Source organism: Siniperca chuatsi, linkage group LG1 (genome assembly GCF_020085105.1).
Source record: "Siniperca chuatsi isolate FFG_IHB_CAS linkage group LG1, ASM2008510v1, whole genome shotgun sequence".
In the NCBI taxonomy this organism is placed as follows: Eukaryota; Metazoa; Chordata; class Actinopteri; order Centrarchiformes; family Sinipercidae; genus Siniperca; species Siniperca chuatsi.
Genome location: NC_058042.1, coordinates 19,068,654 through 19,091,904, shown reverse-complemented (window position 1 = coordinate 19,091,904; position 23,251 = coordinate 19,068,654). Strand labels below are relative to the sequence as shown.

Here is a 23,251-nt window from a genome sequence, read left to right as displayed (position 1 = left end):
TTGTGTAAGGCCTAAAACTGCCAAAGAACCATACTGAGGCGTTTAACCAAACAATGTATTAACGTACAGTTTTAAAATGCCTGTAGTTTACGTGAGTATTACTATTTTTTGTTTAACTTAACTGCTCCTCCCTATGCAAGTCAAGTTTGTTTGTTTAGCACCTTTCAACAACAAGGCAATTCCAAGTGCTTTATATAAGGTGATAAAAAGGTGATAAAAAACGAGGCAATATAAAAACACACAAACATGGGATTTAAAAAGAGTAAAATCATAGAGAATAAAAAATAAGATAACATTGAAGCCTTGTCGAAGTATAAAAATATTCAAACATTAATGCATTAAATATGATTTATTGCTTTAGACCTACCCAACAGCACTAAAGTTGCAGTACTCTACAGCTACAAAATACAATCTATGCAAGTTAATATTTCAAAAATGTAACTCATTTTTCAGAATGAGTAGTTTCACTTAAATAATTTGCTGCTAACACATTCATACTTTAACTTGAGTAAAATTTTCAATGCAGGACTTTACTTGTAGCATGTTTTAACATAGCTGATTTTACTTAAATAGATCTGCATGCTTGTTGTGAAGTACAAACCAGCAGGATGGGGTTGTGGTTCATTGTTGGTCTTGCATGGCAGCTGGTGGTCTTGAATGACACTTTAATTGTTGGTAGGCGGTAGTCAATGATGACAGTGTGGTCTTGCAGGGGGCAGGAGACAGGAAAAAAAATTGTAAATGTGTGTGCAGAAAAAGCACCTCAACCTTGACAATCTGACATCATGAAGTGAAGATGCATGCTTAGCGTGACTGATGATGAATAGAGAATGTGTGGGATGTAATGACAGACAAGTGATCCATAATCTAAATATGAGGGGAGACAGGACTGGGATCTGAGGAGCACCAGGAGAGGATGAAGTATACATGATAGCATTTCTGTAAAGTGTGGTCTGAAAATTTAATACAGACGTGGTTGCCAAAGTTGTGCTGCTCAAAAGCTTTTGAAATCTGGATCCCCAGACATTGTCATTTACTTATAATATGAAGTTATTGTTCTTCAGGCTTTATGGTGAAAGCAGGGAAATTTTGAATCTGAATGTTTGGTTTCAGATGAAGATTTGTCATCCATCTTCAGGTTTTTATGTTTATAACAGTTGTACTTGTAGTCATTATAAATAATTCAATATTGAGGCATTTCAGCACCAAGGACACAACCTCAACTACCAGCATACACATATTAATTTGTGCATTTAAATTAAATTTACAAATTAAAAATTCCTTCACCAAATGTGTTCAGTACCTCACTTGTGTGGTCCTTTGTTTAAAGGTGTCAATTAGACAAATTAAACTGAAGGAGAAAGGAGGAACACAGTGGTGGGAAAACATTGTAATGACACTCAAAGGCCACAACAGCCTCTGTTCACTGAAACACTGTCATCCCAGTACTGGTTTTGTTTGCAGAGTTTATTTTAGATTGATCAGGGTCACCAAGCTATGTACACACACACACACACACACACACAAACAATTCTGTCTTGTCTTTAAACTACACTACATGGTTTCTTAAATTTTACTGTAACTAAGTTAAAGTGGAGCACCACCTGCAGGCCTTTAGGTTTCATGTGCTGTTCAGCCCAGTAATTGAACTGCAGAGAATTATCATAAAAATATAATGTCCACACACTTACATTATGTGTATATTTTCAACCATCTTAGACTCAGATATCGAGGACCTCCATCTTCACCTGAATTTTTCAGGCAGTCTACAGTTATTAGTCATCAATATTTACATCATGATGTGAGTATAATCTGGATACCGCATTCCCATGACAGAACCCCATCTCTACGCAGTGTACTTTACCTCCCTGAAATTACCACATTAACCCCCGCATATGAGACCTCATGGTGCCTGAGTTATGTTTCCCACAATCGTACTAGTCAGGACTTTGCAGTGAAATTCCAGTGAATTGTTGTGTTTGTGGTGGTTTTGAAGTAGTTGCAGATGGTCTGAAATATCCCAGTGAAGACAGAAGCCTCGGAGAACAAGTACTGTTTGACAGTCTTCCCCTGGTATTGAGAAAATGAGGAGAGTGTTCCTCTGCTGGTGAGCACTCTTCTATACAAGGAGCTATCAGAAGGGAAGACATGAGGGGGGAAAAACATTATACTTGTGAACTTATAAGGATATTTGTAGCAATAACACTTTAATACATAACTGTCACATCTGTACTTAACTGGATAAAAAATGAAGCTAAGGTGAATTTAACTTACATCATACAATCTAGCACTTACAAAAACATATGAGAATATTACTATATTCATTTGTTATTATTTGGATAATACTTTTAAAACAAACTTTAAAAGGTGGTTTCTAATATTAAAATGGCAAAATATCAAAAAGTGCTAAAAAATCCTGTAACTAACTTACATTTAACAAGAAAATTACATTTTCAAAAAGACAACAATAAAGCTGCAATTATAACATTTCTTGTTTGTAAATAGTTTTAAGATTAAATATAAATGTTAAGTTTGATGTTGCCAACTTAATTTTTTTTTAAATGAAAAGGCTTGAGGCCTGATCACAGCCAACATGTTGATGTGTCATAGCAGGAAAGCAGGTGTTAATATTAACATTAATGATGGCTCAGTTCAATTCAAGTGTCCCAGTAAGCCATCACAGTGTGACAATGAGCCAGCATGAACAATACCAGGACCCTGAAACTGACGCAGCTAAATGGAATTTAGCCTAATCATTAATTTTACATCCCTGCTTTTCCTACTGTGACATGTCAACATGTCTTCTGTGCAGAAAGGTCTAGTAGAGGTTTTCAATTAAATATTATAAAATGGAAAAGACAATGTATGAAGAACAAACATTGCTTTTGCTCTGTGATTTTGTTAAATTGAAATCCAGTATTGCTCTATCCTGCATGAAATCCTAATAGGGCAAAGATGTCGATCAGTGTGGAAAAGTTCTTTCACATGCCACCTCTGTGCAAGAGAGCGTAAACAAACATAAGAAAAGATAAGATGTACTTTTAATGTCCCCCGTAGGGAAATGTGCTGTTCAAACATTTGGGGGACAAGTTCAACTGTTGTTTTTTCTAAATGATTTCACAAAAGTATCAAAGTATCAAAGTCTCAAAGTCTCCGACACAGTTTATTAGCTGATCACGCAGGTCTGTATCCACACACATGTACAGCAAAGAGATCCGTCCTGCTGGTTTGAAGTTACTTACAGCAAAGTCAAACTGAAAATGTTAACTGTGAATTATCCCTAATCTTAGCCAATAATGTATTATGACCCACATTCAAAGCTTTGTCTGTGTGGGCAAAAGATCCAAAAAAACATTTAGTCTCACTTGTTGGGGGACGGGGGGTGCCTAACTAGTTAGGCCTTTTTTTCAATTAACAGATCTATTGTATTTACATTGTTCTTAATTTGGTGGCTAGGTGGGCTCCGGAGCTACCCTTTCCCTGAGAAAACCAATTCCAATAATTTGATATGATATGTGTTTGGTATCTGGTGATTTATAAAGTTGAATGTAATCTATACTCCATAGCGTTTATTTTGGGGACAATTAATAATGTTTTCTATCAAGAAAGTACCTTAAATTACTCCTTGTTTTCTTGTACTGCTTCTTGTGGTAGACTCCAGTGACAGTAGATGGAGGGTGAGCTCACCCTGTTGATGGTGGTATAGTTTGTGGTTTATGGTGGTTTTCTGGCATGGCAACATAATCACATGATTACCTGAACGTGCCCCTAGAGGGCGAGCTCTACCAACAGATTCCCCTCAGCAGAAAGGAGCACCATTTCCTGCTTTTCTGAAGGTATGGGATTCAGATTTCCATTAAGAATCACAAAACAGTAATTCCATGATGGGTGTATTTATTAGTTGTCATGACTTTTAAAAATTGCAAACTCAAATGCATGTCCTTTGTTTGATTGCCACATACTGTATCTCTTTTAATCATCTGCCTTGCTGTCATCCAGGCACCATGCCTGAGCTGTGTGTATTTGACATGAATTGACCCATCATCAGGTTTAACAACTTGCCTTCAAGTATATTCACATATTGTTATGCCACATTCATGCACATACACACACAGGGATACTCATTCACACACAGGCACACACACAATTTCCCCCTCCAGTGGTCCATAAACCTCCCTGCCACCCCATTCTCTCTTTGTCTGCCTGGGCAGACTGCCAGCTCAACCCTCCCTCCCTTTCTCTCTCTCGCTCTCCCTCTTTTACTCTGGATCTCTCTCTGTGTATTCTGTATATATCAAGCCAAGCCTCACAATGCTGCGTTTACTAAACCAAGTGGCTTAGTAATTTGCAGTGATTTCACTGTTCCCACACCTCCCTCTCTGTGGTGGACTCGCTCAGTGAGGCAGTGCAGCACTCAGACAGCTCTGATGGCAGAGCGGAGCAGGTGGGCTGCATGAGAGGAGAAACTAACATCACCTGTTTCGCTAATCTAGAACAGCGGAGGACAAAAAAAGAAGGAGGAGCAGAGTCTTTGGAGAGCTGAGGTCTCGCTGTGTCTACCGGTCCCGCCCTACTCTCTCTTACAAGCACGCACACAGACACGCTCTCCCCTTGCCTCTCCCTTCTTCCCTCCCTGTTTGTCTCCTCCACTCTCCAATGCTGGTGTGGTGAACAGCAGGACACTCTCAGCTGAGCTGCATGGAGGCACAGGGAGGGGCAGGGAGCCCAGGTAAGAGCCATTTTCTATTCTTTCTTTTTTCTGTTTCGAGATGCATGTTCAAGATGTTTATAACTGTATAGAGACTTTCTTGGTGGGATTGAATAATATTTGTCAGTGGAGCTGCTCTTAAATCATGTCACTACATTTTTCTTATTGTCTAGTCAAGAGTTAGTCCCTGGTATATGTTAGGTTTAAATATAGCAGTGCACCGGTACTCTGTCTTTGATCATCCAGTTGTGAAGGGTTCATTTCTACGTTCGAGCTTCATGTTTAACCAGTTGTTAAGCAGTACAGGTCTTTTTATATCCACACACTGTAGGTCAACCATGCAAAAGCTGGACTGATGAAATACAAATTGCAGTACAGTAGTGGACGTATATGGCCTTTGTGTAAAGGCCATCCAGAGAAGCCACATTCAAAGGGCTGATGATTTAACTATGTCTTGTAGAACAGATTATAACATTAGCTTTGATAAATAAAAAGATAATGTACATCTCATAATGTACAAAGTGAGGCAAAGCAGTGTATGGGTAGTTTATTTGTCAGGATATTACATTAGCAGCCTCTGAACCTGCAGTGTGCATTCAACCACTATTAAAATGTTGCTTTATTACTGTATTGTACCTTGGGGCAAAACAATGTCTCTGCAGCAACTATAAATTGCTATTTCAGCAGTAATATTCTTTTTATGGTAGATGCTTTTGTCCTGTCATGGCTTTGTTCCACTTATCATTGTTTACATACAGTATCTGAGCACTACATGTTTATGCTGACGACTAGAATTATCTGCCCATGACGAATTGGGATATTATTTGTTCATTATGATGAGATTGAATTAGAGTGAACATCATTATTATGATGTATCACAGGGTCACAAAGTGTGACTTCTCGATAACAGTGTTTGTATTGTGGCTGCTGAAATTAGCAGGTGATAAAACATTTCCTGCCCTGCTTGTGAGGATTAGAATTAATATTGCACCAAAAACACTATGAACTGTTAGGGAAATTAATTCCAGAGTCAACATTTTCTTAACTCATTCCCTGTGCACAGTCATTTAGTCATCTATTTTTATAGAAATTTGTATGGAATTGCTCATTGCAGAGTATATTGGAAAATAAAAAAGCATGACTATAAAGTACTCAGCTGGTGAAAAGGGTGTTAGGATGTTAATCCCTCCTGCCTTCGCTACAAACAACGATTGATTTATTGAACCAAGACACTGAGTTTGATTCAACTTTGGCAAACGTACAAGTACATCATTCTCATCCTCCCTCACCTTCTCTGTCTTTCTTTCTCTCTTCATCTGTATGTCTGGTTAGCTGATTCACAGACAGTCACAGCTGACAGCTTGAGACCGGGTCAGCAATTGCCTGAAAAGACCACATTTCTGATAGCTGTCTGTCTTTTACCAGCAGTAACTTATATTCTTGTTATTTACTCTGGTTTCTTCACAGCCGGTTCGGCAGGTGGCGGCAAGATCAGGCCATCTGTGTCCTCCTTTACATGCAGATAAAAGCTCTTTTCTTCTGTCACCTATTAACATCCTAGCTGAGAGCCAGACTCATCTTCCACCAAAAAACTAAACATTTGGGTATATATTATGAGCACACAAAGCATGAGAATACGGTATAGTCAGAACAGCAGGAACCAGTATAGCTACACAGGTGATCCTGAGAGATTCATTTTGGATTTATGTCTTTATGTCTTGGATGGTACATGTATCTGTGGTCTAAAACAAGAGTCATTTCCTGATAGAACATAAATAGCTCAGTAAATACATGGTAAATATGTTTTTATTAATTTATTTTTTATGAATGCATTGCAACTCTAACAGCCCACTACTCCTGTGATGACATTTCCCTGGAAAAGGGTTACGGTTAATGAATAAAGATTAGGGCTTGGATGGATGGATGATGAACTTCCTTAAAGCAACGGTAGAAAGGTCAGGAAACAGTAATCCAGCATGATTTCTACAATGAGTGTTTGCTGAAGAAGGTGATGGAAAAAGGAAACCAAAGCTGTGGGTAGATAGTCTAAATATTGAACAAACATTTCATTATAACAGCAGAGGTAATGCTGCAGTCTTTCAGTTTGTGTGGCTCCTCACTGGAGAAATCAATCAATAGCCTGCAATGAACACTGGGTGTCTCTGGGTGAAATCAGAATCTGTCATGTTCTGGCTCAGCTCTGGCTGTAACACACTTTTCATCTGAAATGAGAAATTTAACTGTCTAGGTCTAGGAACATACTGCAAGTAGAAATGGCCTCACCAGCCATCTGCTATACTCCCACACTACGTTCCATCAGCTCTGCGTTTTATCATATTAAAAAGCAATACTGCCGTCATTGTTGCTCAATGTTCCTCCATACACAGAGATTAGTCTTTTTAAATGTCAGTTGTTTTACATGTAGTCATTTGCTTTGTTGATAAATCTATTGTATGATTTTATCCAACATACTTGATTTGTAGAAACCAAATATCGTCATATCACTTGGAAGAATTTCAGACTCCTGCAATTTGGAAATTGGGGTATTGGGGTAAATGTTGCAATTGTAATTTTCCGTGTTCTTCCAATTGAATGTGCAGCACTTCTGTACTCCTGTCCTTACCTCACTCAGCCTCATCACACTGTGTTTTCAGCGGTGTCAAACAGGTGAACAGAGCTTTTGCATACTCCTGCATTTGAAGGGATGCTATTTCAAGTACCTTATATTTTTAGACTTTGTTAATAGCCTGTGTGAACTTGTTTTTCTGTTTTGAATGGATGTTTGAGATTCAGCTGTCTTGAGTGAAGGGCATGGCTGTGCTCTCAGAATGCATATTCTTTAGAGAAAACAGTAAAATGAAAACAATGTAACAACTGTTGAATTAGATGTCTGCCCACAGCCAAGTAAACCAATCTCCATCACACATTTATAAAATTTTAACACACAGATGTAAACAGAAGTTGATACACAACTGACAAAAGGCAGAGTGTGTAGACAGGTTGTAGAGAATGTATTCAAGGAAAAAAAGGACAAACAAATAACAAAATTGAGATATTCAAGCATTACATGGACAGGTGATGCAGTTACCTGAGGATTCATGTCACGTTTAGATTTGGCAATTGAGTGGGAAAACACAGTGTTGGTTATACAAGGAGGATAATAACTGAACATGACTGACAGACACTGGAGCGAACATTGACTTCTTTCAGTGCTTGGGATCTCTTAAGTGATTTCTTCTCCTTCATTACCCTAAGATGTGTCTTTGTAGATTTTACTGCTTTTTTTATGCCTTAAATTTTTCTGTGTTAGATATAGATCTGAGATCTACAGTGAGTTGAGTTAAGTAGAGCAAATAAGCCAGCATCTCTAATGTAATCTTTTATTAAAAATCTAAAGACCTATGATCAACATCTCTGTCTATTTATTCTCTTTGCTCCCTCTCACTCTCTGTTTCTGTGTCTATGTGTCCTGATAGAGCCCAACAAAGACATCCAGAAGCTGCTGAAGCCCTCAAGCTCAGGTGACCTATCCAAGGAGTTGTTCCAGCACCCAGCAGGGGAGGGGGAGGAGGGTGGCCTGTCAGGGCACACTGCTAGCCTGCTGCACATCACTGAGAAGAGACGTGAGTACCCGGGGGAAGGGGTGAAGAGGGGGTGATATAAAGACTGTGAAACAGTGATGAATATTCATCGGTGGTAAGGAAAATGCCTTGAGCAAGATACCTAATCAATAGCAAGTGTCTCCAACAAAGAAGGTGATGAGGAATGTTAAATAACGAGGGCCAAGGATATCCTGCTTCTGTTAAGAGTGTCTTATCAGTGACAGTCACTTCTGGATCGATATACTGTAAAATATAGTAATAGCATAGGCTTGTGGAGCACTGATGCATTAGTTACACACATTTCACACATATAATTCTGGACTATCTACATCCTCATCCAGTAAAGTCCAGGCTGAGCTTCTCTGATCTTGAAACCCACTGAATGATCACTGCCTGTTTTAGGTATTCTGGTCCCACATTCTCAAAGACCACTGCAGCTTAGCCTTGGTTGAAAGGACTCATTGTGCAACAGTCCCATACAGAGGCTTCCCTGTACATGCCTCACTCAAAGCCCAGGGCACAGAGGCACAGAGACGGATGCTGAGGCTACATGGGTGACAAGCCAACCTTTATCTGCTTCAATAACGAAACACTTTTTTCAGAGAGATAGCTCAGAGGCTAATGTCTGTGGCTCTGTGACCTACTAACTAGCCATGCCACCTGACAGGTCAGCTAATAGTGTGGCGAAAGATCACTGCTGTGTCAAATAGTCACAAAATGCTCTTCAAATCCCATCCTGAGAGGACATGTAATCAAAAGTATCAGCCCTCTTATTACAGTGCATTCATTCTCACCACAATCATTGAGAGATCAGGAATCAAATTTAATGTACCTGCTCTTTGAGTTTTATGGAAATTATTCATGTTTTCATCCACAGTGCCACAGAGCTACATTGCAGCTTCATCTTCAGTTTCACAGAAACAAATTCCTTCCTTAGTGCTGCAGTTTTATCTCCAGAAAGGGGGACCACAGTTGCTCCTGAGTCATCTGCAACATTTATTTATATATATATATATATATATATATATATATATAAATAAGACAACAATATCCCAGGAAAGAGCAAGTCAGTTGGTTTGTGGCACCTAAATCACTGAAAAACAACATGCACTAATACATACAAACCCATTTAAAACTCCAGTGCGGGTAAGTTGCCTTTTGTTATTGTCATTTGGTGGATGCGCAGGAATTGAACATTAAAAATGTATGGTGACTGCTGTGTAGTAGTCTGAGAGCGAAAAAGTGTGTTGTTTGCTTGTATTGATCTTTAATCACAGAAACTGTGAGTCAAAGGGATGAACAGAGAAATGTGGGATTAAATACATTGAGTACATCTTATTTTACAGCTTAAATTAAAACTTGTCGCACAGCTCGTTTCCAGTAAACCATGCTTTATTCATCAAACATTTTCGGGTTAACTTACCTTCATCAGGGTGGTGAATAAAGCATGATGTACTGGAGAAGAGTTTTGTGACATGCATTGAAGTGCTTACTGGTTTGTACTTCGCTGTCTCTTGCGTTCTCAGAGTTAGAAATTACAGCTTATTTACCTGTCATTTGTTGATTGGCAAATAATGCAATAGAAAATAAGTGGACCCGGTTACTGTCAAATGGCGTATGGACAAGTGCCTGTATGCTCAGTCAGTGTGAGGAAAAAACACTTGTAACAGAATATATTGTTTAGGGAAAATATTTGGTTGGGTTGATATAGTATCTCAGAATCAGCTTTATTGCCTAGTAGGTTTACACATACAAGGAATTTGCTTTGGTATTTTGGTGCAAAAACAGTAAATGTAGTAGCAATATAAAGAAAAATAAAGCAAGTACTGCAGGTCAAGAAACATAAATAATATCAATATCTTAGCCTTTTCTCAATCATCTTCACTGCATCAGAGTCATCATTACAAGCTGCTCAGGCTGGACTGATGACCTCAGAGCCCCAATGAGCCAGTAGAGAGGGAGGGGGATTACACAGATCCAGCATGCAAGGCACATCCCCTCTGCTCTCTCATCCCTTCTCCCAAATGTGAACTTCTCCCTCTTACCCTCCCTATTCTTTGTTCCTTCAGTTGAATCCATCTGTACCTTTCTACATGCAGGGAGAAGAAAAGGAAAAAAGGGAAAGAAAATGAAAGAAAAACATTTTTATAAAAATTTGAGATGGAGACAGTTGTTTCAGTGTGTCTGCCTGGGAGAGAAAACGTGCTGATCAATTATTCAAGAAGAAAGGGTGTGGGAGAGGAAAAAAGAAATGGGGGAGAGATGGTTAACAACAAATACAGCAGAATGGGAATAATCTTGTAAACATTTGAAAATAATGGCAGAAAATAATGCAGGGGGGTGTTTTGTTTTATATAAGGGCTTCCTTCCTCTTCATCTACTTTCTCTCTCTTCCCTTCGCCTCGTATTCTTTTACATTTGCCTGCTTACCCTGCTTCATCTCTCTCTCTCCTCCCATCATCCTGCCTCGCCCTCTTTTCTCTTCATCTCCTACTCCACAATTTCCAACCTCCCTGTTTCTCTGCCTCCAGTTTCTTCACTCTTCCCAAAAAGGGGGTCAAAAAGACTGATAGCTGTAAGCAGGCACCTGCCCAGCCTGAGGGGAAAGTAAAATATATTCACAAACACAGTCAAGAAGCAATCTGAAGTGAAGAAAAATATGAAATAAAAAAAAAACAGGTTCTATGTGATTTTTGTCAACCAACAATTGCATATTCCAGTGTTTCCCCACTGAATATAACCAACCACTATCAGACAACAGACACAGAAAAAAGCTTTGGATGTGTAATATTTCTGACTGTTGACTGCTGAGTCTTTTCATTGCTGCTGTTTAATTATATGCGGTGCAGTGGTTAATGGTGTGATAATGGAAACTGGTTAGCTTAATCCTTTCATGAAGTTTCATGTAGAGACTTCAAAGGGATAGTATAGTATTTTACTCTACAGGAGTAATGTGAAGTCAAGCCTCAGGCAGATCTTTCCACAGTCCGATATGGAAGTTTGATATTTTCAGTGTACCAGGATGGCAGAACTAGCTAAGACATACTTGTGATCAATAAAATCTTAAAATCATTATATATCTAAGTGAGCTAACAAGTAACCAGTGGGGAGATGCTAAAAGAGACATATTTGGTCTCTTTTGGGAGCTGCTGGGTTTTTAACCATGTGAGACTGTGACTGACTTTCTATGATCTAAATAGGAATTGGTAATAGCATGAATGATCACATTAAAAAACACGTTTAGATTTCTTGCTTACAGCTTTATGCTGGAGTACAGACAGATCAAGATTTATGGAGCTATAGAAGAACCAAATAGGATTATTACTGATTTGCTTTTAATAAGTCCTCACACATCCAACATCAGAGTGTGGGGTTGGGTTTTAATGTGGGATTTAATGAGTAATATGAGGGTAGAAGTGAACATGTGTTTGCGATGATATTTCCAATTTGGAACATGTAGAGAAACAAAAACATGAAGACTACAGTGGAGCCCTGAGGGATCCCACAGGTGATTACCTCAAAGAAAGATGAGAAATCAGAGCTGACATTTGTGAATTTAGGCAAGTTATTTGTCTTAAAGGTTTAAATTATAAAATGATTTAAAATGGCACCATCACCTCCATTCCTCTCTTTCTTGCATTTCCCCTCATCTTTATTGTCATTCTCTCTCTCTATTTCTCTTTTTTTGTAGACATTACGGTTTCTAATATTATTTCCTGTGGAGCATTTATGTGCTGTCCACACATGGTCACTGGCTTTGTAAATATTCATGCATGTCACATCTACCTAGGTCATGGCCGGCATGTGACCCTTTCCTAGTTATGAACATGATGGTAAAACTGGACTGTAGGACTGTACATTTTGAGTAGAGCAGAAGGTTTGGGGTGAAATAGAGGACAGGTGAGGTGGGTCTTTGTGTTTGAGTCTTTAGTTAAAGATGGTTCATCGGGACTAAATTTCAGTGCTCATTTCTTATTTATATTCTCTCATAGTCACTTTATTTTTCATTCCACATGTCCCCTGGCATTTCTGGTGTTGAGTATTTATTTGAAATGTGGCACAATGACCAGCTACTGCTTCAGCATGAGGATCAGCCTTCTTAAAATCAATATGTGCTCTATCAGGAGGACGATGCAGGGAATTAAATGTAGCAACAGCAGCAGTGGGCTCTGCTTCTTCAGCCTGAAGCATTGTCTTAAACAGCCTGGAAAACAGCAGGCAAACAACAAGGGATAATAACAGCTTTCAACCTGCTACGTAACCCATCATAAAGTGTTCCATTCAGGCTTGATGTTGCCTGGCAGGCAGTCATCCACTGATTCGTAAGGAAATACAAACACACCTCCATCTGCCTCAGTGCAGTCTCCAAACATCTTTCTCACTATAATGGTAGATTAGTTCAGCTCTATTACACAGAATTGGTTCCTAACTTGGGTGACGCTGTGACAAGCAGATGTTCTTGGACCCTTGCTAGGTTTTATGTATGTATTACAGAGTCTTTGAATACATTTCACTTTACATACATTACATTAAAATTTAAACTTTGTAGGCAGCCTGATTAGAATGCTGAGCCTGGCACGTTGATGAACACCACATGTTGTGTGCAGCAGTAGTGACGCCTGCCTGCCGAGGAATCAGAGGCTTGTGCAGAAATGAACAGGTGCAACACACCCAGGAGAAAGATGGAGGTCACAATGTGTTAAAGAACTGGCTATTTTCAACTTTAGCTCTTGTTTCAATTCTTCAGTCACTGCCTGTGTTAACACACAGGTGTCCAGCTGAAACGGAGACACTCACTGACTACAGTGGTGAGATCATTCAAAAAATCTACTGTGTCTGAAATATTTCTGAAGTAGAGAGCATTTAGCTTTACAATAGATGTACAGATACAAGCTTACAAGCTAATAAAAGAGTACAAATGTTCTTTGTTGAAATCGATTTTACAATAGTACAGCAAGAGCCAGCTATTGATCTGATTATGAGAACAATGGAGACTCAAGAGCAGCATTACATCACGGGCTGTGTTCAGAATATATGCAGTTCCACTTCCCCCACTTCTTTTTAAAGATCCACTTTTCTTCTGCACTGTCAGCAAATACGAGTGGATCAGTTTAATCTCTCAACTTTTCTCTCTCTGCCTCGTAGAACCACTGAGTAGTGTGTCTTCTTTGGAGGTGCACTTTGACCTCCTGGATCTGACTGAGCTGACTGACATGTCTGACCAGGAATTGGCTGAAGTTTTTGCTGACTCTGATGAAGAGAACCACAATGAGTCCCCAGCAGGTAAGGTGTGCTAAAAATTTTAACACATATGTTTTCACAATAAACAAGAATAATAAAAAAAGCTATAAGTCACAAAGATGTAAATAATGTGTACATATATACTGTAAGCAATAGACCAATACATGAACTTTAACAAGTGTGTTGTTGCTGACCCATGGCAAACGTTTTAATTTAATTAATCAATTTATTTATTTCTATTTAACTTAAGTGTTAACACAAATGATTACAACAATTTCCTTTGCTATCGTGATATTTTAACTGATAGCTTCATTTTAAAAAGCTTGGTTGGGTTAGTGTGTTAATGCCTGAGTCAAAATGCCTGTGTGTGTGTGTGTGTGTGAGAGAGAGAGAGAGAGAGAGAGAGAGTTTCATATTATTATAGCCCAGCAGCGTACTAAAAAGGTCTGCTGAGCTATAATGATTTGAAATGTCACGTGACTCCTTCAGGCACTCAACAAAAGAATATTTCACAGTGTCATGGATAAACTGTCCTTAAACTGAAAAGGTTGAACTTTTTACATTTTCTCACTCAGTTTTATTCTTATGAGAAACTATTTTATTTAGATCCTATCAAGTGATAAAATTTAGAATCACAACTAGTAATTAGATCATTCTGGAATTCAGGAATGAAAGGAAACAATGTTGTGTTGAGCTGGGACTGCATCACACCACCAGGCACACCCGAGCCAAATTAATAAAATGCAGTTGATGGGCCTGCATGTGTGTTACAGCAGCAGGTATAGGATAAAGGCTAGCACGTCTCTCTGCAAAAGGAATGACAAAATCTTTCCCATGTTTTATTTATGACCTGGGAGCCTCATCCTGCATGCGGACAGTGAACTCTCTCCTCTTCCGACGTGCCTGCCTCTCAGCGTGCACACAGGATTTCATGCCAGCTCAAGATTTAAAGGGCCGCTGACACAGTTCAGACAATGTCTTACAAATATCGTATATTCTGTGCGTGGACTGTGCTAGTCAAAAAGTTTAAAACATCAAATTTTTCTTGATAAAAATGTCAGACTTTCAATTGTGATACTGTCATCAACTAGGGTTGTGACCAATTCTCGTACTTTGCTTGGCTGAGAATACATAATAGGTTCAAAACAGATTTTCATCATTCTGGTGACAGGGCTGACATGGTCATGATGGTCACATGGTGACAGTGACTTAACAGAGAATCTAATGGTGGAGGTTGACCACATGTGTATTGTATTGTCAGACATTCTCACACCACTGGAGAGACAGTCATCTTAAAACTTTATGAATTAGGGTTTTCCTCATTCTTTCTACATGCTGCTATCACTCTTATTTTCTCTTAGATTTCTTATTATAGCATCTTCTCCTTCTTCAACAACATTGTTCTCTCCCTTCCTTCTCTTTTCTGTTTATTACTAATGTTCCATATCATTACACAGCTTGTTAAGGGTGAGTTATGGTCCCAGTGGGCCATTTGTGCTATATGCTGCTGTTTAAATTAAAGATGTTGTACAGCACTTAGTGTAGAGGCTCATCTTATGCACAAGAAAGAATAATTTTCTTAATAAAAACATGTGCATTGCTGAGTGTAGAGTACTCTGTACTTAAGTAAAATGCTTTACTAAAACTGAAAACAGTATTCCAGTTTATTATATACATAGTGAGGATTCTTAATTAAGGCTCACACAGTTTATTTCTCACTGTTGCTAATGCTAAGACAGCTGTAGTGTTTGTGGTTCCCCCGTTATGGAGTTACTATACCAACTGAGCTACAGTAGATCATAGCAACAGTTTTACTTGCAATAACATATTTTCTTGGCCACTTTGGGAAAAAAGTTGTGAACACAATATTGACATATTTACACATTCTGCAGTTACAGAGCAACTTTTATCATTCATTTGGAGTTTGGCCACCTGGCGAATGTAAGTCCAATATTCATTCTCCTTTAACTCTGTTTTTGGTCTCCACCAACTCCTGAGGGAAATATCTGGCTTTTTTGCTGCTAAATGCTCCACTATGTTCACCAGCTAGCCGCTAACTGTGTCTGTCTGCTGTTTGCTGCTGAGCAGATCAGTGTACAGGTTGTTTTTTTTTAAGAGATTTTTCACTGAAAACAACTGCCTGCTGCAACCGAAAACGATGCTATGAGAGCGGTGAGAGTGAACCAAAAGTGTAAAGGACAGCTAAACAATGAGCTGAAACTCACTATAAATCTCCATAAAGCTGAGTGGAGCTGCAGATTCGAGTGATAATTCTTTGTAGGCTCATCACTAAGAGCGATCCCTTTCACATTGTTTTCATATTGTCATTTGATACATGATAAAGAAAATTGATTCTAGCTAAGATTAAAAGTGTGACTGGGCAGCACTGTAGTCTTGCAGGTGAGTTGCTACTGGTCTAGGGCACACTGTCCAAGAATAATCACATAATCAATCATTTATTATTATTTATATTATATTATATCAGTCTTAATATCAAACATAAACTAGCTATACTTTATGTTAAGTGAAATCAAGGGATTTATAAAGTTTTTTTCTTTAAGAATTGATGACTTTATACAAAATGGGGTGACACAATTAATCCAAGAGTAATTTGAAGTTCTTTCAGATTTGATGTATCATTAGATATCACATTCTGCTATGATTGGCCTTACTTCAGTTCAGTTTGATTAATGATGATGATAATTAAACACATGTACACCAATGCACATCTCTCAGAATTTCCCTTATTGTTAGGGCAACACTCAAAGGAGTTGCATGTGACATTCACTGCCACTAAATGTCACATTAGAGCACCAGCATCTCACACCAAAACAAATGGGCACTATGGAGCACCAAACTCCATTGAGAAAAACAGTAATTTTACCTTGCAGATCATTGTAAAACGAATTGCATTCAAACTGGACAGAAACAAAATAAAACTGACCAAAACCGTCTTTGTTAGTCTTTCCACTGTTCCAACAATCACCAACTCTGGTTTGGTTGAAATAAACCCTTAATTCACCGTGTTAGATGAGAAAGAAACAGCCGTTATATCGCTCTCCTCAAAGCCAACAGTTTCACACGGAGAGACTCAAATGAACACGCATTTCGCGGCCAGACCGGCTACCAAAACAAAGAACAGAGAATCTCGGATGACAACACACACAGAGAAAGTGTGACATCATTGTCTGCTCAGGACGCCATTACTCCACTATATCTTTACATAGCAAATAGTTGTTTGCTGCTATATTAATGTACAAATTCTCATATACAGAACCTTTAAGCCTCAAACAGCAACAAGTCTGTAAATTATACTAGTGTATAACATATACTGTATATATACCTTCCTACACAACCCATGTTCCCACAGCCGAGCAGACTAAACAGTTTTAGCTTGTCCAACCTTTCCAGCTGTCCTCTCCAACACCACCACACCAAGTTTTCTCAAACTCTTGTTAGTCACAGGCCACAGCCGTTTTTCAGTAGCCAGGTGCAGGACATGCAACAGCCAAGAGGCTTCCAGTCCAAGGCCTCACATCCGCTGCTCTGCTTTTTGCTAATCCAGATGAAGTTCTGCTGTCAGGAGATGTACAGCTGTACACCAGAGTTCTGATGTTAAATTATTTGATTTACACAGCCTCAGATGTGTGAGAAAAACAAAATGATTAAATGTTTGCACACTCAGTATGACATTCAGATGATTGATCTGTTTTTATGTTAATTAATGCAAATTATAACCTCACAATGAGCAGTGTGTGTCATTTACTCCTGTATTTTTACCTACAAAAATCATGAATAAAAATAGATGAGCCATCTGAGAACGTGGCAAACATTTCTTCCTTTTTGAAAGTCTTTAACATTCCGACATTTTGAGCAGCGACCTTCTTTAACTTGCTTCCAAAAGTCTCTTGCTTCTACCTGTGAGCTGTTTTTGTCTCACACTCACCACAGATACAATCTTCCTCTCCTTCACCTTCCGTCTCTTAGCTTGCCTTTATCCATCATTCACAATCTCTCTCTCTCTCTCTCTCTCTCTCTCTCTCTCTCTCTCTCTCTCTCTCTCTCTCTCTCTCTCTCCATGTCTGCCTCAGATATGGCTCGTACAGAGGAAGGATAACTATCCCAGATAGATGCAGCCACAAAGATTGCTATAGACGATTTTGGGAGTCTTCAGGCAGATACTGTAGAGCAACTACAGACTTTTGTTTTGCTTATAGGACTACACAAGATTCACAGAAAATCATATGATCACAAAAGACATGAAACATAAGTTTCTACATAATGTTTACTGGTATTAAGAAATTATTTGAAGTTGTATTTGAAAGAAAATGTGTAGCTCAGCAGGTGGCAAATGTTAGTGAACGCTGCCTAAGACTGCCAGAGTCAGTGTGGTTTGAACAACACTGGGGCTGAATGTGCAAGCAATTGCATGGAGTTTTGGTTCTTTAAGTCATTTTTGGTAAGTATCCATCAAACAACATCTGAGTTGTTGCCCCATCACATGTCATTTGAAACGTCAAGCATTCTCATTATAATTATTTTTTCTTAATTGTGTAACAGTATTTTAGATAATCTAAAACAGTGACATTTTATATTTCACACATGAACAAAAATATTCTATTGTCCCATGCAGATGTTGTGCAGACAATGACAATGGTGTGTGTGAGAGAGAAAGGATTTATCCAAACAGCGACTTATTGCAAGAAATCTCAGCTGTTCCAGCTGTTCTATTTCATCTGGATTCACTAAAACCTCCCTCATTATTCAGCACTGTAATTTCATGCAAGGCCATTTTTTGACAAGTCTTGAACAACCCTGCTAAAACTATAATAGCAACATATTGCAAACTGAATTGTGACAAAGGCAGTGTATTGGATGTTGGTTTAAGGACTGCAATTTAATTCACGTCAAAGTTTACATTGCAAATTTGGCAGTATTGAGCTGTGCTGTGTGAGCATTAGACTCTATGGGAAACTGCTGAGTGTGTGCCAGTGTGTGCAGGCCATGTAGGAGTTGAGGGAGAGGTTAAAGGAAGTACTGTTAGGAAAGGAGACGAGAAGATGGGTGAGTGAGTTCATGCTAAATCTAGGTTCCTGAATAATTCACTTGTCCCTGCTGGAAACATGGCCTGGTGCTTCAAATCCATTTAAACAGTTATCATAATCTGAGTAACTACACTAGCACATTATTTATAGATGCTTGTGTCTTGTTTGTTTTGTTTACACTGCTGTCTGTCTTTTCCATTTTCCCTTTGTCCATTCCCATGTTCCTCTCTTTCACTTTCAGATACTTCAGATTAGCATTCTTTCAGGGACATTTCAACTGAAATTAGTGAACATGATCAGCTGAACTTCATAGCTAGAATCCATAGAGCCGAGAACATGCACTAATTAGTGTTTCATCAAGCCTCTGTTTCTAGAAGGCACAGAACAGAAGGCTGACTTTGTCTAGTAGGTTTGCTCTTTGTTTCACACTCAAATGAGCTTGATGAACCATAAAGTTTACCCACATCTCTGAAAAACTACCACAGGCATAGCTTTGGCCTCCTATTCTTTGTCATTGGAGCAGTAACAGGGTTTTTAACTGATGACATTGCAGACTATAACGTATTGTGTATCTGTCTGGTTGATTATTTTTCATGTTCAAGTAATATGAGTTGTGTTTTAGAGAGGGTATTTGATTTAAGGATTTGTCCAAGGGTTTCTTTAGTAGACATGTGAAGAGTTTAAGTGATGCAGAAAATAGGGAACAGAAACAGAAACTCATTGTCCATTCATAATTTGTTTACTACACAGCATGTATCATTCTCAAATCCTTTGATGATATTGTTTGACTGCATTATATAGACAGTATCTCCCAAGAGGGTCTCATCTCTGACGGTTTATGTTTGGTGTTTGCGGTGGAGGACAGATCTCACTGGAAAAACAACTCTACAACAGGCACCAGCAAAAATACAACAGGCCACACCCTAATCAGTGATGGGCCCGTTCTATTTTTGTTTCCAATCTGCTGTCAAAGATACAACACCTGCAGTGATGTCACTGCTTGGGATGTAGCCAGAAGTGAAGCATGTTGTTCAAGTTTTAGCCCATAGAGAGGCAGTGCAGCAACAGCTTTCTGTCTTGGGTCATTCTGTGGTCATTTATCCTGTAGGAGCGCGAGACCACATTTTACAGACCCTCTATAAAAAGCTCCTTTGAATGTAAAAAGTCAAATGCCAGCTCAACTCACAGCCTTTGGGGTCGCTCCAGGCTTTTAAAGACATTAGAGATTATTATCTTTGAAAAATACTTGCCCCAGTTTACAAACACTGATTGGGCTGTGCTAGGATTAGCATGCACAAATAAAACGAGCCCTTAAATGGGTTGAAGAGAAGGGCATTGTCACAAACTGTACATGTGTGCATGTACATGCATGCACACATATAAACACAAATGTGTTGTTCTACAGCAGTTGTTTTTCCTTTGCCTTCACAGGTTTTCTGTAGGAGAGTCTATTGTTTCAGAATCATTAAATTATTTGGCGACACGCTGATTGAATCTAATGGCCGATAGCTCAGCTCTGTGTGTGTGACAGCAAAAAGAGCAAGAGAGAGAGAAAAAAGGGAAAATATATGCAGGGAGGTGTGCAAACATTCCTCTCTGTGTGTGTTTCAATTACCTAAATTCATGTTCATCAGTCTTTTAATTAGATGTCAGGGCAAAAACAGGCAAACAAGGAATGGAAAAATGACATGCCTTACACACACACTTACACATCATGCAGTATGTGCACATCGCAGACACACATTTTTAGAACTACAGAGACACAACAAGCAGTCATCAGCAGGTGTTCATGACGCTTGCTGCAGCAGACTACTTGATGTTGCTGAGGAGGTTGTTGTCCTTCTCATTAAAATCCAGTGGAGACGCCATCAATCTTCTGAGATCAATATGTCTTTTCTATCCCTCTCTCTCTCTCTCACTCACTCACACTCACTCTGTCTCTCAGTCTCTAATGTGTGTGAGGATATGGATGTGGCTTTAGGGAGATATATAAGCCAGGTACTCAGTATGACCTTCACATAAGAGACCTAACATTAAAAATGTATGGGCAGTGTAAGGCAGAGCGAGTTGCCAGCTCTCTATCAGTCATTCCCCCTGTTGCTTTGTTGTCCTCCTGGTAGGTTGGACATCACCACCAAGTGGTGCAAAGCAGAACTGAAAGAAAGAAATCTAACAAAGAAACAATTGGTATAAGTTGTTGTGAGTTCCAGCAGAGAGATTATTTATGGTATTTATATATTAACTGGTTTATACTAAGAGAAAGCAGCTTTTTGTGTGAAGAATACTCTTGTGGATCATTTTAGATGCCTCGAATTAGATTTTTTTTTTTCTTACCCCATTTTAGCTGGTCATTATCTCACTTTCACATTCTGTAAGATATAATATAATAATACTAAGAGTCCCTAAAAATGTAATCAGTGTAGTCCCAATAATCTTGAATGAACAACAAGTGTGTCCTGTCTAGAAATGGCTGGTGTGTATGTGTGTGTGTGCAGGCATGCTACAAGGCTTTTAATGGCTGGAAGAAAAGCAAGCAGCAACTGTATCTTGCAAGCCCTCTTACATTTTAACATCTGAGCTCTGGAGAAAGTTGGAAATATGCTTTTAGAAGGTGTAGAGCAATGTAGACTGACGCCAGTAAACATTAAGACAATTGTGTTTTCAAGCTCAAGTTGTGTGAAACAGTGATTTCCTTGTGTCTGTTCCCATATGATATAAAAACGCTGCATCTGTATTTATATCTGCCAGGACTTTGGATTCCTGTTGGTAACAAGCAGTTATGTGTTTGGTTCCCAGGTTCCCACCAGCCTGTGCTGCCCAGAGGTGGGTACACGCGCTCCCCCTCGTGGACACGCTGCAGCAAAGTTGAGCCCCCACGAGAGAGAAAGCACCACAGCGACTCGGACACCGCAGAGCCCTTAATGAAGCTGGAAAGGCCGAAGCAGCTGTGATATCTGATGTGAAACAGCTGGACCGCAGAGAGAGAGAAAACCCAGAGCCAGATGGACACAACCAGAGTGGAAACACAACGCGGACCAAGAGGCCCCCATCTGCCACTGTGCACTCACATAACGTTTCATGGTGCTGAACAGTTCAGGTTGAACTCTGGACAACATGCTCTGTGCTCTAACTAAAGATGTTGAGATGTGCAAAACACACACTCTCCTTCTCTCTCCCTCTCCTCTCTCTCGCTCTCTTTCTCACACACACACAAACACACACAATCATTGTGGTTTTCATGCAAGGGGTTCTTAATGCACTCTGGGCTGCCAGATGATTTTAAGCTTTGTTTTTTGAATGACAGACAGGGTATGAGGTCAGCAGAATAATAACAGCACCTCCATCCTTACAGCCTCTCAGGGTGGGAAATAGCCTAGACAGCAAGATTGGTTCCTAAATTGTGTCCATAGCGTGTGGCCAGACCTTCCATGTGAAGTACAGACACTGGGATTCACATTGAATTACCAGGATATGATTTGAAACATAAATCAGCAGAGCTGTTCAAAGTAAAATATCACACTGAGGCTACTTAATGTGTTGGCTTGAAAATGTGACAGTGTTTTTTTCTGTTGCCTGCAATGAAGGTTACTTGATCAGTGAAAGTGGACGTCAGTGAGGCCATGCTCTTTATATCCACAACACAGGGGCGTAAGCACAAAATTCTGGACCCTGCACGAAAACATTCTCTATGGGCCCCTCTCCACATCCACGGCTATTCATTCTAGTATCTTTGTGGGCCCTCCTCACATGAGGGCCCTGCATACTCAGTCCCCTCTGTACCCCCAGTCCTACGCCCCTGCCATCACACCTTCTTCATCTTAATGAAGAATGTGTGTTATTATAATTGCCTAAATGAAAAACTTTGCAATTCTCTCACTGAATTGTATTTACAGTGCCCCCCAGAATTATTGGCATTTGGTGCAGATGACGCAAAAGATAAACAGACCAAGTAGCAAGCTATATGCAACACACTTTTCCATACTCAAGTACTTTTTTTCCAAAATATGTTTAGATGGATGTTGTCAGATTTCTTTGTCGTTTTTAAAAATGCCAGAATTGCTGCTGCTAAGGTAATTAGAGTTGGCCCTGCAAAGTTGGTAGTCAAATTCCATTAACTTGATGGGGAATACCTGAGGCACTTAGAAATGAAGGGAGAATCGCATCATAGTCCGGATGACTTCAGTAAGATTTGCACGAATGCCAAAAATACAACAAAGTGCCAACAATTTTATAATCATCTTTTAAAAGATGAAGTTAACTTGTGATGCAATATTTCACATCTTTCTAAGCAAAGGTCATAGCTGATTGCTTGATTTATTTATCTCACGTGTAGCTTGTCTATACCAGGTGTGCCAATAATTAATAATAATGATGTGACAGATGGATCAACAGTGACACTGGGATGAATGAAGAATAAATAAGTCTTGAAAAAGTATGTTTTATTGTGTCATTTATTAACTACACTTTGCAAAAGCAGAGTCATTCTGACCTGTGTGGCGAGCATGTTTTTAGTGTCATGGTACTAATTTACACCACTGTATACAAATCTGTGGTCTTCCTTATAGAAAATTCATTGGTTCAACATCAAAAATTTGGCAGTATAAGTTAACAATTAATTTTGTGTGTTGTTTTCATGTCAGAATCAATGGCTAAAG

The 23,251-nt window shown here is 39.1% G+C and overlaps 1 protein-coding gene across 3 annotated transcripts; it reads left to right on the top strand.

Moving 5' to 3' along the window:
* Window positions 1-2: 2 nt before the first annotated feature.
* dbndd1 (dysbindin domain containing 1) lies at window positions 3-23,031 on the top strand. 3 transcript variants are annotated; one of them, XM_044208048.1, is made up of 6 exons: window positions 3-91; window positions 3,773-3,836; window positions 4,494-4,729; window positions 8,185-8,331; window positions 13,456-13,593; window positions 21,393-23,031. In XM_044208048.1, the coding sequence occupies exons 3-6, from the start codon at window positions 4,699-4,701 to the stop codon at window positions 21,545-21,547; spliced, it is 471 nt and encodes a 156-aa protein (XP_044063983.1). In that variant the 5' UTR covers window positions 3-91; window positions 3,773-3,836; window positions 4,494-4,698; the 3' UTR covers window positions 21,548-23,031. The 3 variants fall into 3 exon arrangements, with proteins under 3 accessions (XP_044063983.1, XP_044063974.1, XP_044063993.1); XM_044208039.1 differs by having other exon boundaries at window positions 73-91; window positions 3,655-3,836; XM_044208058.1 differs by lacking the exons at window positions 3-91; window positions 3,773-3,836 and having other exon boundaries at window positions 4,276-4,729; window positions 13,456-13,598.
* Window positions 23,032-23,251: the final 220 nt, after the last annotated feature.